Source organism: Bactrocera dorsalis, chromosome 1, assembly GCF_023373825.1.
Source record: "Bactrocera dorsalis isolate Fly_Bdor chromosome 1, ASM2337382v1, whole genome shotgun sequence".
NCBI lineage: Eukaryota > Metazoa > Arthropoda > Insecta > Diptera > Tephritidae > Bactrocera > Bactrocera dorsalis.
This window is the reverse complement of record NC_064303.1, coordinates 20,553,633-20,569,227: the sequence shown is the minus strand read 5'-3', so window position 1 is coordinate 20,569,227 and position 15,595 is coordinate 20,553,633. Positions and strand designations below refer to the sequence as shown.

General features: G+C 36.0%; 2 protein-coding genes across 2 annotated transcripts; one reads left to right on the top strand and one right to left on the bottom strand.

Annotated features, from left to right (window-relative positions):
* Positions 1–327: 327 nt before the first annotated feature.
* Positions 328–1,272, top strand: LOC105225635 (COP9 signalosome complex subunit 8). The gene is made up of 4 exons (XM_011204186.4): positions 328–486; positions 645–706; positions 759–937; positions 993–1,272. Exons 1-4 carry the CDS (start codon positions 430–432, stop codon positions 1,247–1,249), a joined length of 555 nt encoding a protein of 184 aa, XP_011202488.1. The 5' UTR covers positions 328–429; the 3' UTR covers positions 1,250–1,272.
* A 701-nt stretch (positions 1,273–1,973) lies between these two features.
* On the bottom strand, positions 1,974–3,508 carry LOC105225634 (uncharacterized). Its single transcript, XM_011204185.4, has 5 exons — positions 3,126–3,508; positions 2,784–3,069; positions 2,422–2,725; positions 2,297–2,364; positions 1,974–2,236 (listed from the first exon to the last, which is right to left on the bottom strand). Exons 1-5 carry the CDS (start codon positions 3,404–3,406, stop codon positions 2,042–2,044), a joined length of 1,134 nt encoding a protein of 377 aa, XP_011202487.2. The 5' UTR covers positions 3,407–3,508; the 3' UTR covers positions 1,974–2,041.
* Between the last annotated feature and the right edge of the window lie 12,087 nt (positions 3,509–15,595).

Sequence of the window (15,595 nt, the reverse complement as noted above, 5' to 3'; positions counted from 1 at the left end):
TTATTGAATATTCTTGTTTAAACCAAGAATTGTAGTGGAAAAAGTTATGAAAAGTTTAAGTTTAATATTGAACTCATGTTCGGTCTCATACTTAGGTAATTAAGGATAAAAAAGTTAAATTGCATAAAAAAATTAAAAAATTACTCAAAACACATCTTACATTGTGTAAAGATTAATTTTCTTGTCTTTACATTGTAATTTTTATTACAATCGTTGGTGTAAATAATTTCTTGGACGTTGCTACTTCTTGGCGGTTGTTACTTCTTGGCTTCTACTTCTTACAGTCGTTAGAACGAACCATTGTTTTTGGTGGAAACGTCTGATTATTTTTATCGATATTTTGATTTAATCGATTCTTGTTTATAATCCATAATTTGTTATTGCTCGATCAACATTTGCATATTTTGGCAAACTTGAATTGTTTACAAAATGCAGGAAAATAAATATAGTGATTTAATGAAGAAAATAGAATTGGAGGAATTAAATGTAAGTATCGTGTATAAGGATATATGAGGTAATATCTAATGAATTCTACGTGTCATGTATAGTATTTACAATACTTGGTATTACCCGTATGATATATGTTTTTAAAACTATATATTTACACACATTAGTGAAGTTTATGATTATTTCTTATTTTGCAGACGAACATCGACGTGGATTCTTACATTCAACTGCTGGCCATTTATCTTTATCAGGACAAAATGTAAGTTTTTATAATAAGAGAAATTCATTGAAATTATATGTCTTAATTTCAGAGCTGATGCGAAATTTTTATGGAAAAGAATACCACAAGCATTAAAAAAAGACAATAACGAATTAGAAAGATTGAATTTGGTAATGAGCGCTCTAATCGCTAACAATGCCATCGAATTTTTCAGACAAGTGGATTATCCTTGGCCAGGAAATATTAAACATATAATGCAGGATCTTTTTGGTAATGACAAACTTATTCCTATATCGCTGATATTTATCTAAATATAATATTTTAGAGCGAATGCGGAGTGATGTATTATCATTAGTTGGTCAAGCTTATATATCTATTTTCGAACATGAGCTGATGCAACTTACCCATTTATCTCGAGATGAATTAAAACAAACCTGCCATGCATTAGACTGGAAATACGAAAATGAAGACCAAAAGGCAGTAATTATTCCTAAAAAACCAGCGCCAAATACCGAATTCACAGCAAGTTCGGAAGATTTGTTATTGAAATTAACAGACTTTGTTTCATTTTTGGAAAATTAAAAACTTTAATTTCGAAAGTTAAATTGTACTGTATATAATCATTGAATATAAAAATATGGTCGGGTGGATGATGACGTATTTATGGTAAATTTCTTAAAAAAATTGTTTTTAATGATTTTTGATTGAAAATATATAAAAAATATGAAAATATTTGAAAAATAAACTCGTGAAAGCTCTGATACCGTCAACTTATTATAACCACTTTTTTCTTATTATGATTAAACCCTGTTAAAAAATAAAAAAAAGGTTTACAAGCAAAATTACCACCAAAGTTCTACCACGGAATTGAGTAAAAGAGTGCATGTAGATCGATTGTACAGATCGGACCACTTATCATATAGGGGATGTTCGAGTCTCAATCACTGCGGCAGTATAGCAAGGCATCATATTCGACACAAAAATGTTGCAATATAAGTATCAGCTGAGTATCTGCAGAAAAACCACTGTCGCAATATTGCCGCGGTTATTCGCTTGCTCGAACATCCCCATACATAGTTTCCATACAAACTGACTAATTAAAATCAATTTCTTGTATGGAATACTTTGTGTTTGTAAAGAGTATTAGAACTTCGATACCACAGAAGCCAATCAACAAAAATCATTTCGGTTGGATTTGCCAGGATGAGGACAGCAGTGTGCCAAATGTACGTAGTCATCAATTTCTATATTTACGGAGGTATTCTTAAATGTAAGAGTTTTTAAACAATAAAAATATTTTAAAATATTAACTTTAAAATAAATCGTTTTCTTATTTATATTATTTTTAATATTGATATACAAACATACATATGTTTATACTAAAGAAGAATTCAAATATTCACAAAGTTCATTTCTTAAATTAAGAGCTAATTGACTCGACGTATTAGAAGTTAGTAAATCGTGTCTGTTTACACTCGTTAAATTGTGATTGTTTGTTTTCTCTGCATCAGTATGGTTCACATTACCGGATGTCAGGAAATTATGAAGTACTATTGTTGCTAATACAATCTGAAAAATTAGAGACGAATTTGTATTTTTTTTTTTTAATCAAATTGGTAATACTACTACCTTTTTGGCATTTTCTGGCGAAAAGGATATGGGTCTGCTCAAAACTTTCCATCGAGAAGTAAGTAAATCTTAAAAGTAAAATTTGTGAAAATTATGCAATACATTTGTACAGTATATTTTTTTACCGAAAGCAGTCTCAATTCGCATTATAGCCCAACACAATCTTTGGTTGAACACTTCCTCACTGACATCACTAACTGTTTCATAAGGTTTCATTATGTTTCTCTCTAAAGGGAATGCGACATCAGCTACGAAGTAGTAAGGAAATACTATGTCTGAGTTGGGCAAATTTGTTGCATCCATAGATTTATCTAAAATCATATTTCTAAACTGGGAATTCTTAAACACACCACCATCTCTTTCATCGCCATCTTCGTCAACGTCCACAAAAGTAAAAGTATAACTGGTATCACAAGCTGCAAGTAAAATCTATGTGCGCAAAATTTTTATCTTGGCATTTTAGTTATCTTGGCATTCATGTACTTACGATGCTTTTAAGTTGTTTATTAAAATACTTTGCACGTACATTAGGTGGGGCTTTTATTGGCACATGTTTACCATATATTGCCCCTAAACAATGTGGTAACTTGGTTACATTCCAAAAATCCTCTGAAATTTGTTTCCATTCCGCATCAGTAGGTGGGCTCATGTAATGGCTTTCCAAAACACGCCACAATACATCACACGTTTCTAAAACTATGGATCTGGCTGTCGCTAAGCCAATTCGAAACTTTATAGATAATACGCGAACAGGTCCGCCATGAGCTAAATAACTAGGAATAATATAAAATAAACAATAAAGTAAACCAATTTACTTCAATGCACTTACTGTAAAGTTATGTACAATCTCTGCTCTGCCTCAATGGGAATTCTGTGGGAGTACTTACGTAGATATGGCTCAACCAAATTCAACAATACTTTGAACTGCTCATAAGTAAACCTAGTAGATTCGATAAATTGTTCTGGATTCTTTTTGGCCAATACATGAACTCCGCTTGAGTAAAATCCATGGTTATTACGAGTTTTAAAAATCTCCTGGTTTCCATGGCGTTGTCTACTTGCAATCACCTTTAAAATTAGTAAGTCTTCCAGAACGTCAATGTCATCCATAATTTTTCAAATGTTTGATAACAAATAATACTTTTTCTTTGTAAAAATTTTAAAACCTTAACTCAAGTTAGCAGTTCTGACATTTGACGTTAAAATGCCGCTTTTATTTAGGGATGCCACATCGGTCGTATATACATACATATACATATATTGTGTACATTAAAAGTTCAAAATTTCAATAGGGGTATTCTCTTTCTCTTGCAAAACCCGGTGCACGGTGCAAGAATTGCAGATTTACAACGGCACAACAACAAACACACGCAGAAAAATATTTGCAAGGGCTGTAAAATATGTCAGACCAAAACCCATGTATATTTGCGTGCAATGTCACGCAAAAAAAAATTGCAACCTGTTGTAGTTGCCATTTTACATAAAGACATATTACGTCGTTATACTATGTTCAGACCGAAATTTTCAAAGATTAGATTACATTTAAGCATTTCATAACCCAACAGTGTTCTCACTGCCGTTAAAAAGATCAAAAAACAGCTGTTATTGTCACTCAAGAATTCACATCGCTTAATATTTCTCAAAAGAAAATATTGTCATATAGTATTTTGTAATAAAAGCCGTCTGTTTTTAATATTTTCCATATAATAGAAATAATGGATGCATTTTTTCATTTGCTTCGTCGATTTTCAGGTGAAATTAGATTCATTGCTTTAAAAAAAATTTGTTTGTTTACATTTTTTTCCCTTTGTAGTGTCTAAATCAGCTGTAACAGTTTTCCAGTGCTGACTAGTATTTTTCCAGTGCTGACAAGTAGATTGCGCAAAATCAGAGTCGCACGGACAGATTTAGCGTGGATCAGTTTCAAATCATTTCAATGAAGTGATTTGGAACTGTCATTTTTGTATGGCGAAATCTTGATAAATTTTTAAGATTAGTGGGATAATCCATTCAACAGCCGAAATCGTGTGATTAAGTGTCGGTCTGAACATAGTATTAAATTGTTGAGAAAGGTAAATTTTTATTAGATTTTATAATTTCTATTTAAATTATAAAGTTTTGTTACAGTTTTTTTTTGTTAAAAATGTATGCAGAAGGTGCGCCAATTCACAATAGCCATGCACAATAGTCATTTACAATAAATTGACTGAATCAGTCGCTCATATATCACTAGATTCTGCAATGGGTGCTCTCGTGCCCTTGTATATTTCGGTGTAGTATTTTTGCAATCTGCAATCTAGCAAGAGCAAGAGAATACCCCTAATATTTAAGAACCGCACTTCTTTGATTTATAACTTATTTTTTTATTTATACTTATATCCAGCAACACTTCACTAATTCGTTTCTAGACGTTTGTGTTGTATTTAATAGAGTATAACTAACTTTTTTTTTATATTTAACTTTGGTTCAAATCCATTCAAACAATAACAAAATTATTGTTTGCAAGCAAAAAATAAGTGTTACCATATTTTGCAAATGAATGAAATAGAAAATTATACTGGCAATTAAAAATTCCTAACGTGAGTAACGCAACATTTTTCACAATTTCTTTTCTCTTGATAAATAATACCAAGATCGATCAGGGTTATTTTTTAAGAGCGTGGTCGAAGGTCGAAAACATAAAAAGGAGTTCTCCGAGAAAAAACTTGAGACTACGGTTATTTTGTTTAATTTATTTTATTGTTGGCTGAAGGCCCCAAATGAAAAAAGAAGCTCAACGAGAAAAAACTGAGGCCACCCTGGTGTTAGACCGAAGGCGGCGGAAAACCGCTAATGCAGAATGGGAATTTTGGTTCCTTTGTATAATATGTACATAAGGTAACATTGATTCTTTACTGGAGTAGATAACGTTTACGCGGTTATAGCCGAGTCAACAAAAGTAGTAGTATGCTCTGGGCATCAATCACTAGATCACCTCTGGGGGTCCTATAAGAATATGCTCCGGCCTTTAAACCTTCTGTTAGACGCGGCATCTTTTCGTAGAATTTTCGAACATTACCCCTGTCGGCCTGCTTGTCAAGCTCTTCGTACTTGCCCATACCGGCCTCTCACTTTTTTGTCTGCAAATGCGTCGTGTTTGCCTCTTTAACTCTCGGTATCTATCTCATCCCACGTGAAATGCCGTCCCACAGTTCTCTTATACCGAGTTGCTGACGAGTGCTCTCAGAGAGCAAGTCGATTAGAAACCGTTCAGCTGCCTGTTGTGATTGGAGCTTCTCGACGTCGAAGCTTCCTTGTGTTTGTTGACGTGGGTTTTTTCTGCACAGAGGCGGGTGTGTATCTTGGCTGCGACAAGATAGTGGTCCAAGTCAATGTTAGGACTTCGAAGCGTACGCTCGTCGAAAATACTGCAAAAGTGTCTTCCGTCTTTTACAACATGATCGATTTAGTTGGTTTTTTTCCGAACCGGAGACAGCCAGGTAGCTTGATGAATTTTTCTGTGCTGGAATCCAGTACTACAAATAACGATATTTCGGACCACGGCGAAGTTGATCAGCCTCAACCCATTTGAGGATGTCTCATCATGGAGACTGAATTTACCGACCGTTGGGTCAGAGATACTTTCTTTGCCCAAAGAAGAGTCGTCAAGCACGATTTTGACATTGTGGCTGGGGCAGCTCTCATAGACGCACCCCAAGGGCTCATAGAAGGCATCTTTGGTTTCATCGTCCTTCTCTTCCGTCGGGGCGTGAGCGCAAATCAGCGATATGCTGAATACCTTCGCTTTGATGCGGATTGTGGCTAGACGTTAATCCATCGGGGTGAATGTCAGTCTCTCTCCCACCACGAATCTCAAACCGAATTTGTGCTCCTTTATATGACCACTGTAGTAAATGCCATAAGGATCTACTCGCCTCAGTCCACAGCCCGTTTATTGCATTTCTTGGACGACGGTGATGAGAGCCTTTATCTAACGAGGACATCAAGCTGGGCAACGACATCTTCTTAATTAACTGACCGAACATCCCAGGTACATGCCCTTAAATCGTAATGCTTAACAGGGCAGGGGTCGTGATCAAAAGGGGGGTCTCTCATCCAAGGCTATTTTTTTCTTTTCATTGGTAGTGTTTTTTACGTGACGGGTCCCAAACCCAGCGCAAAACCTTGGGGAGGGAAGGTTTCGCCTTCTCACTTTAGCTCGCCTTAAAACGGATGTTTTTTGGCAACCCAGAGGATACTTGGTTTAAGACCGGAAGTCGTGAGCTGCTTGAGCCATATGGAAAAGAATCGTTTCTAGCCACTGCCAAGTGAATGGCGTTCACAGAACTCTCCTCACTAACGTGAACTTCTACACATGACTCCATCATCCTATGCTTTTTACTAATAAAAAAGTTTACTATTGTAGAAGTTTTAATTAAGTAAAATGATACGTGACCTCTCAAATAACCCTCAGAAAATTTGGAGGGTGTAAAAAAATCTTTAGAATCATTGTATGAAAGCAAAAAGTGATAATTTTTGCATTAATGGAAAAAATTACACTCGTCTGCAGTTGTTTTGTTGTTTGGGTACATTCCTGACACTATCAATGATTTTGTAAGATTTGTACTCATTTATTTTTAAATCTTTATACAATATATCGTTTTAAGGATCATCAGAAATCTTCCATAATTGAACGATCCAATCATCCTTGATAACTTTCATTCATCAATTTTAGATCCTAGTGGTATAGCTCTCACAGTTTCTCACTATAAATATCTAAATTATCCAAAAACATATCCATATTATTGCTAATATTATCTAACTTGTTATTCATATTTCCTCTTAGAATCTTAAAGTTTGTCAGCATATTTTGGACAATTTCTTCATAATTTGGTGCTTGATGGTTACCTTGGAAAATTTCGATTATCAACACTAAACTTTTCCAAGGTATACTTTCCGGTACAGTTTAAACATTTGTATTTTTCAATAATCACCGTATTTGAGGACCAACAGAGAGTTCACCTTTCAGCTTTTCCATCGAAAAATTTTACGAGTGTCAATAAAAGAATATATTTATACCTCCAAATTGTTTTATCAATCCTAACTTGATTACAGATTCCTTTAGAGAAAAAAACTTTAGTGTAATTGTTTCACCCCCTTAATCATATCTATTGATAGACTGTGTCAATATTTGAATATTTGGCGACATTATTGTTTCTGAGTAGTCCATGTAAATCAAGTTTGATACAAAAGCGAAATTTCCATTGAATAAAACAGGACATTTTGTAGACTGTTATTCTAAATATCTCCATGTTTGATTTTTAGTACAACCTTTATATAAAAATTACGTGTCACGTTGTTCGTCCGCGATGGACTCATAAACTACTGAACTGATTTTAGTAAAATTTAGCACACTGTGTCCAGTTCGAGCCAACTTAGAAGATAGAATAGTAAAAACAATTCATAAATCAAAAATACAGTGAAAACTCTATTAAATGGACGCTCTATTAAGCGGTCATCTCCATTAAATGCACACTGGTCGGCCTAACAATTTGTTGATGTTCATTAAGTGCCAATATATTAAGCGGACAATTATATTAACTGAACAGAAAGACTGGTAACCAGACATTGAGAAAGCAGCCTAATGAAATTTATTTTTTGAACATATTCAAAATTAAACCTCAAGTACAATTCCTTGGGCTCTTACACCGACACTTTTTCACTTTTATTCGTAAATAAAATTTTTACTGTATTGAATAGTTTATATGAATAATAGTATAAAATGTATACCACAGCAACGCGTGGACGGATCCACGAGTATTTTATGTGGCCGAAATAATCTCGGAGGTTTGAATATCTCTGATGAGAAACGGTAGGTTTTATTAAAAACTGTTTCTACGACTTTAGGCCCCCAAAGTGGAAGTTAGGCAATAAACATACTCTTTTGCAACAGCCGACAGCTTGGAAACGAAAAAATTATATTAATTTACGTGAGTACAAGATATAAACAGAGATCTTAAATTCTTTGGAATGATTTACTGAACCAAAGCTTTATCGGCAACATGTTGAAAAATGGTTGTATCAACATGTGGTTAGCAACCATCTGTCAGTTCATTTCTGGTAAACTTTAGACTGAAAAGAAATGCCGAATTGCGTAGCAATGAGCTGTTACCTGAAAGAATACAAACCGTGCCACCCGAGCACGAGCTCTTCGTCTTTCCTCGTTAGCCCCTCGGCTACAAAAAACGGCGGCAAAAAGAGTCCTCGTCTGGACATGCACATGCATGGCTCCTGCCGTTTGCATTGTTTTGCGTGTTTACAATGCAACTATTTTCCTCACGCATTCACTATGATCATACTACGCCCCACAGGTAATAGGCTTGACAGACGGCAGCGTTAAACCGGATTAACTTCGCTCTTAAGCTGATCCAAATTTGTAGGGGACAGACGCCAGCTATGCGAGTTGCGAAACTCTCGTAAACAACTGATTGCCATTTTTATAATATTTTCAATAAAAATGGATATAAGATAAACATTGCAGTTGTTAGCCGACCATAACTGCATCATAACATAAAACTTCTTGCTTTATTATTGAAAACTTGAAAAGCAACTGTCAGTGTTGCTTGTTTTTCATGCACAATAAATTATTACTAACTCTCTAATATTTGAGGATTAATTGGAAGCAAGCAACGGAGTTAACTTCACTAACTCCTGAATTAATCCGGATTAACGCTGCCATCTGTCAAGGCTATACTACTTGGTGAAAATGGTTCTGTCAGTTAAAGCTCTTATCCAGTTTGACTATCCGAGGTTAAGCATAATATTAACTGGGTATTGAGAAAACGATCATAAGCTGATTCAATAAATCCACTCTTTTATAAGTTGGTTTCCGATATCGCTGAACCACTCAAAAACGGATAGCTAAGTTAAAAAATATTCCATATAAAAAGTAAAGGCGAAGTTTAAAAGTCTGAATAATCGGTTATATGGGATATACATATGTGATATAGTTGTCCAGTCTGGTCGAGTTCCACAAATAATCAATAGAATATCAAAAATCACCTGCGTTTTATATTTCATTCGAATATCTCAAAAACTGATGAACAAATTTTTATAATCCCTAAAAACTTTGCTCCAAAAATAGCTGGCTGGAAACCGGTTTCAGACCCATAGTCTGTAAGGCAAAGTTGCTCAGAACGATTAGTAGAACATTATCCGCATGTGTGATTTATCCGTTTTTTGGCTCCCTATAAATCGACCCGCTGTAATATACATATGTACATACATATATATTTTGTATAGGGTCTCCAACATTTCCTTCTTGGTGCTACAAACTTTGTGCCAAACGTAACCCTGTTTAAAGTCTAAAAATGGAATGAAAAACATTTTGTTGCAAATAATAGTTACTGTCAATAAGATTTCAACAAAAAAATTAGATGTTCATACGGCATTTAAAGTCAATCCACAGGTCAAAATTTTTTTTTCGCTGGTCATACAAAATTTTTTCCTCTGTTTTCCAGACATGCCGGGCAACAACCTCTTTTTCTAAGCAATCCAAACTTTATTTAAGTATATCCTCAAAAATAGCAATGTAACGCTTTTACACTTCTCCTCAGCTTCCCAACATCTTCTGAAATTATAAAACCCCAATTATCAGGCTTTCGCCGACAAACTTCAATGAGCGCTTAATAGGCCTTGCACGTCTACCAGCTTGCTTTCATTTTCGATATCCATTGTTTTCCATCCGAAGTAGTTCTGTTCAATTCAATTTCCCATCGGACAGTATTATGTTTTTCCAATCATCGAAATTGAAGGTCATTTCCTTTTTGACGAAGTTGAGACGAAATAACTGATGCCGATTGGTTAGCAAAAGTTTCTTCATTTTGACCAGCGAAAACAACCGTTGCAAAATTGTCGTAAAATACTTAAAGATTTCTTCTGTTTAAAATCGCTAGTGGTGTTTTGGATAATAAAATAGGAATATAATTCAAAAATAAACTTGAATCAAATTATGCACGATTGCAATTGCATAAAACTTACGATTTTAAAGTTAATTTTTTGAATATAGCATATAAATGGGGCAATTTAACATATTCCCATGTCATAATTAGCGTTTGGCCTACAAATGAAAAAAAAAACTTTAAAAAGACGAAGCCGTCAAATAAAGGTGTGATTTTGTACGAATTTTCAATGGAGGCCGCCTATTCTATATCCATATAAATATGAATGTCCATATGTATGTATGTATGTATGTATGGATGCGTGTCGACAATTTTGTGATGTGTGTATATGTATGTGTCACTGTTTGTAGGAAGCCAGACGGACCGCACGATGTGCAGTTCCTAATTTACGAACACACCCCCGCCTACTGTGCTCAGCAATCGCCCATAGCAATTTCGCGGCTGACAGGCAAACTGCGCGTTTCCAGCACCTGCTGCAGCACTCGCCGCAATTCGAAAGTCGTATCCCCATTTTTTTTTATTTATTATTATTTTCCTTTTTCCTGCAAGTTGTTTCTTTATTCCAAGCTTTTATTTCGTTTTATTTTTGTTTTCGTTCAGAATACCCTGCAGCATAGCTGTTGTGTTGCTATCCCACACCACTCAAGTGGTGCCGTTTTGCTTTTTTTCTACGCCTTATAGCGCCATAACGCCGACAACAGCAGCAGTTACGTGCTCCAACTCCAACAAGTACCTAGAAACCATTGAGTCTGTGTGTGGTAGACAGTCGGTTCGGTGCGGAGCGCAGTGTAGGCACATACATAAATGGAATAAAAGTTCAGCAAAAAAGAAGCAACGAAAAACGAAACAGTCCATGCATAAGCACAACGCAAATCCCAAACGGCTGTGGGTAGCCGGTAGCAGCAGTGGCAGCCATAAAAACAAGAGCAACGTCAACAACAATGGCAGCAATGGTAATATCAACATCGACATCACCGCCGCAAAAAAATAGTCGTAGTTACTCACGTAGGAGTTGGTGAGTACGGCGTGCAAAACCTCTTGGTGTTGGCAACAACTGTGGCTTGCCAAATGGTAATTCAACCCGCGCGTCCTTTGTTGCCACCACAAAGTTTTACGTGCCGCTTATAAAATAGTATTTGTTGTGTTGTATGCGCGCGCGCGCGTGTGTGTGTGTGTGTGTGTGTGTGCGGCCGCCTGACGACCTGCTGCCGTCAAGCTTTTCTCACCCCAGTCCATAACCAATTTAAGCACCCACATCCACACCCAATTAGTCGCCTTCGTCAAGCGTTGCGAACACACGCGTATAAACTAGGTTTTGTGTGTGTACATACACACACACTTATACACGGGCACGAACATTCACTGCAACATAAGTAACAAAGGTAGTAACGACAAGTGTATGCACAAGCGCACGGCCATCATCAGCCGCACGATAATCTCGTATGCTGCACGCTTTAGGGTGTTCGGGAGCACGTTGTCGCCACCGACGGCAGTCGTTGACTACGACAGCGGGTCAGAGTGCCGGATTGTCAGTTAGTCAGTCAGTCGGTCGTTTCACTGCCAGCCACTTGGAGCAATCGAACAACAACAACAACAGCAACAGCTTAAATGGGAGAATTAATGCGGCGGCAGTTGATAGCCAAGGAGAGGGACGCGAAGTGTAAAGAGAAAGTGTCAGTGTTAGTGCCAGAATCAGAAAATGTGCAGATGCTACGCGCCTCGCCTCTTTGTGTTTGTTAGCATTATTTCTGTGGCTGTTTGTGTTATAGCTGTTGCCGTCTAGTGGTTGCTGTTGCTGTTGTTGTTGTTATTGTCATTGTTATTATGACTGTTGGTATTGTTGTTGTGTTGGCTGGTTTTTATGGTATGTATATACGTTTATTTGTATGTCTATATGTCAAATGTAAATGTATGTAGTATATGTTTGAATTTCTTAGGCGCAACCAAAATATTTATTGAAAATTCCGGTTTGCGAAGAAAAATATATACATATAATATATACATACATAATTGGGGTACTAATATGCCTTCAATATTGATTTTTGATCGTTGTTTTCGAAACTAAACCGAGATTGGAGACGAGATCAGGTGGTTACAGGATACGACGATATACCATATCGGCCCGAGGAACAAATTTCATGAAATTTTCAAGGGACAAAATCTCTTTCAAATTATCCTGCAGAATTTCTCTTAAGTTGCACTTTTTATACATTATAAATACATATAAGTATATAACTAATTTCAGCAAACCAATACTTCACCGTTGAATATATTATTACAAATCAAGTCATTTCGTTTAAAACTTCGAACCAATTATAGTAGCTGGACGTAAAAGTTTAAGCCGCCTCCAAACAGAGCCATTTCACAAGAAATACGTATCAGAAGTTTAAAGGCTATTTAATTGTAAGAACACCGAGGAAAGAATGCATTAGAATCTAATGATGAAAAAGGGGGTGTATAGGCCCCCAACATAGTCCTCTCAAAATCGTTGAACAGCAATACATTTACTGCCGCTAGTATAAGTGTATATGTGCACAGCAAACTTAGAAACACCGCAGACATTCATATACGAGTGGCGCTTGGGGGATCGGCGACGATGAATGCTTCTGAATTGTCATGACAGGCACGCAAGCAGTAAGCTTGCAAACTGACAAGTGTGCAGTTAGGAAAGGGCCAAATGTGCTATAAGTACAGCGGTGAGCAAAAAGTTTGTACGACCCTCAATATTGTAGATAACTCTCTAGTAGTTTTGTAGGCGAGTCCTAGCATTGAGCCTGGAAAACGTAAGTGATTCAAGTTCATCAAAGTGTGAAATGCAAGTAAAGCCAATGGATTTTAGAGAAGATTATTCGTTCTGCGTGCATAAGTGTTATTCAAACCATCAAGGCTATTGGGACACATACCGGACTCAGGGATTGTTTACCTAAGGGCCCATTTTGAATTCTTACTTACATTACACAGAGATGTTACTCATTTAGACTGAACGAATTTAGGAATAGGATAAAAATTGAATATTTATAAAACTTTGAGTATTTTTTTTTAACATTTGACGATTCGATACATCTAACATCTCAATTAAACTTGTAAAAATTGCGAATTCTAAAAAACGTCCGACCTTTTTTATTCCACGAATATTGAAATTGATAATACAGAAGAATCTATACAAGAATTCAAATGTGCCAAGGCTAGTCAAACAGTGTGTGTTAAAACGAAAACGTTGTGAGACTTAAGAGACTGAGGCACCTACAATTACTTCCATTAAAACTCTTAAAAAAAAAGAACTCAGTTCTTCAGTATCAACAATTTAATTAAGGGTTTCATATAGTCTCATAAAGTTATAAGTAATAAGAAACCGGAAACACAGCGTTTTTTGAACAAGTGTAAAAATATATGATTTTACGGTTTGTTATGACAATGTGTGAATCCCCTAAATATGTATAAGTATTTTCTTCTTATAAATTTTTTTTATGTTTTTCTTAATATATGTTGGGGTCATGTGTAGAAGCTCACGCAAGTGAGGAAAGTTCTCTGATCGCCATTCACTTGGGAGTGGCCAGAAACGATTCTTTTACATATGGCTCAAGCAGCTCACGACTTCCGGTCTTTGGCCAAGTATCCTCTGGGTAGCCTAAGAACATCCGTTTTAAGGCGAGCTAAAGTGAGAAGGCGAAACATCCCCTACATAGGGTTGTGCGCTAGGTTTGGGACCCGCCACGTAAAAAAAAACACCCAATGAAAACTTCGGCTATAATCGCGTAAGCGGTGTCTACGCCAATTAAGAAGAAGATGTTCATTTAATTAAGATAATAATAGCTATCCAAAAGGGGTGTTAAGATCACGTAATAATTAACAGTTTTTTTTTGTATATATTGTGACTTTCAAGCCTCTTTACGAAATTGGTAAAGGTATTAATTTAAAGAATTTCTGTATTATCTTATCTTGTTCGACTCCGTTTAGGTATTACTACAATTTTTTGCGTAAATGTAAATGCTCTTAGTGTGAGCGGTTTTGTGCAACTTGGAATCCTTATACCCAGAATCGTTAATGGCAGCGCATAAGCTGAACAACAGCAGCCGCAGCGACTTATTTCCATGTGGTTAGTTAGAAGTGGAACAAATTGAAAAAATGTATACACATATTTTTCCATATTTACTATTTTTCCAAATCCTAATATTGTACAGCTTCTTCTTCTTCTTTACTGGCGTAGGTACCGCTTACGCGATTATAGCCGAGTTAACAACAGCGCGCCAGTCGTGTGTTCTTTTCGCTACGTGGCGCCAATTGGATATTCCAAGCGAAGCCAGGTCCTTCTCTACTTGGAGTTTTAAATGCCTTCCCACAGTTCCCCTATACCGCGTTGTTGACGACATTTAAATCTTAAAGAGTATATATTTTTTTATGAAGCAATGAATCTGTCTATGTATCATTATGAAATATTTCATAGGCGAATCGAGGTCTTCCAATTAGAGATAAATCTCAGCAGCTGTTAATTTTTCTACAATTTTCAAGTAGGTGGTCCATAACAGTCAACAATTCATAATTTTAAAAATACAAGTTCTTTCTCCAGAGAAGCTAACATTTTCAGTCATCCCAGACCAACTCGGAAAGCTTGTGGAAGAAATTGTCTGCCCACTTGAAAAGTAATTAATCGCAAAAGCTTTTTCGCATTGGAAAAACACTCATTCTGGAAGGAAAATTATTTTTATTTGATATATTACCACGGAGCGTTCCTCTGAACATCAAGAAAGTATGTTCATTGCAAACAATTTCATAATTCGAACATACTCGTAATGTCTCTGCTTTATTTTTAGTTCAGAGTAATATTATTATGTGAAGATACCCAGTGAAAGAGAGAGGGAGGGATTGGTGACAATTCTTGCTGGACACAGAATTCTCAAAAAGGTCTAATTTTTTCGAGATTTGTTTTCATCAAATATTTACTATAATCGTAGCCGGGTACTGGTTTTTCAGCACGGCCCTGCTTTTACCCCTACAAACATATGATGATTATTCTTCTTATTTTATAATCAAATCGACTTATTTCAATCACTTGGAATATTATTATCGAGGATACACAAATTATAACAAATATATGGGTTAAATGTTTAAACTAAAGGAATCGTTCGCTTGCTTCACTGTATGGCGCACACGCTTCCTGTAATCAGACACTTGAGTATCGCCTTGCCACACGTCCTGTTCACTTTAAGAGTAATATTCACACACACACACACAAACACACATACATATATACATAAGTGATTGTGTGTACGTTTATTATCGCTTGATTCCGGACCAACTACCGTTTCCCACCATTACCGCGACCACTGTATGTTAGCAATCGTGCTGTCAATGCTCCTTT

Bases quoted from the DNA above. Each gene is read 5' to 3' on its own strand.
- LOC105225635 (XM_011204186.4), top strand. From the start codon at position 430: ATGCAGGAAAATAAATATAGTGATTTAATGAAGAAAATAGAATTGGAG. The intron at 487-644 runs GTAAGTATCGTG...CTTATTTTGCAG, and splicing joins TAGAATTGGAGGAATTAAAT to ACGAACATCGACGTGGATTC. The intron at 707-758 runs GTAAGTTTTTAT...TCTTAATTTCAG, and splicing joins TATCTTTATCAGGACAAAAT to AGCTGATGCGAAATTTTTAT.
- LOC105225634 (XM_011204185.4), bottom strand. From the start codon at position 3,406: ATGGATGACATTGACGTTCTGGAAGACTTACTAATTTTAAAGGTGATT. The intron at 3,070-3,125 runs GTAAGTGCATTG...TATTATTCCTAG, and splicing joins AGATTGTACATAACTTTACA to TTATTTAGCTCATGGCGGAC. The intron at 2,726-2,783 runs GTAAGTACATGA...TTGCGCACATAG, and splicing joins ATAAACAACTTAAAAGCATC to ATTTTACTTGCAGCTTGTGA.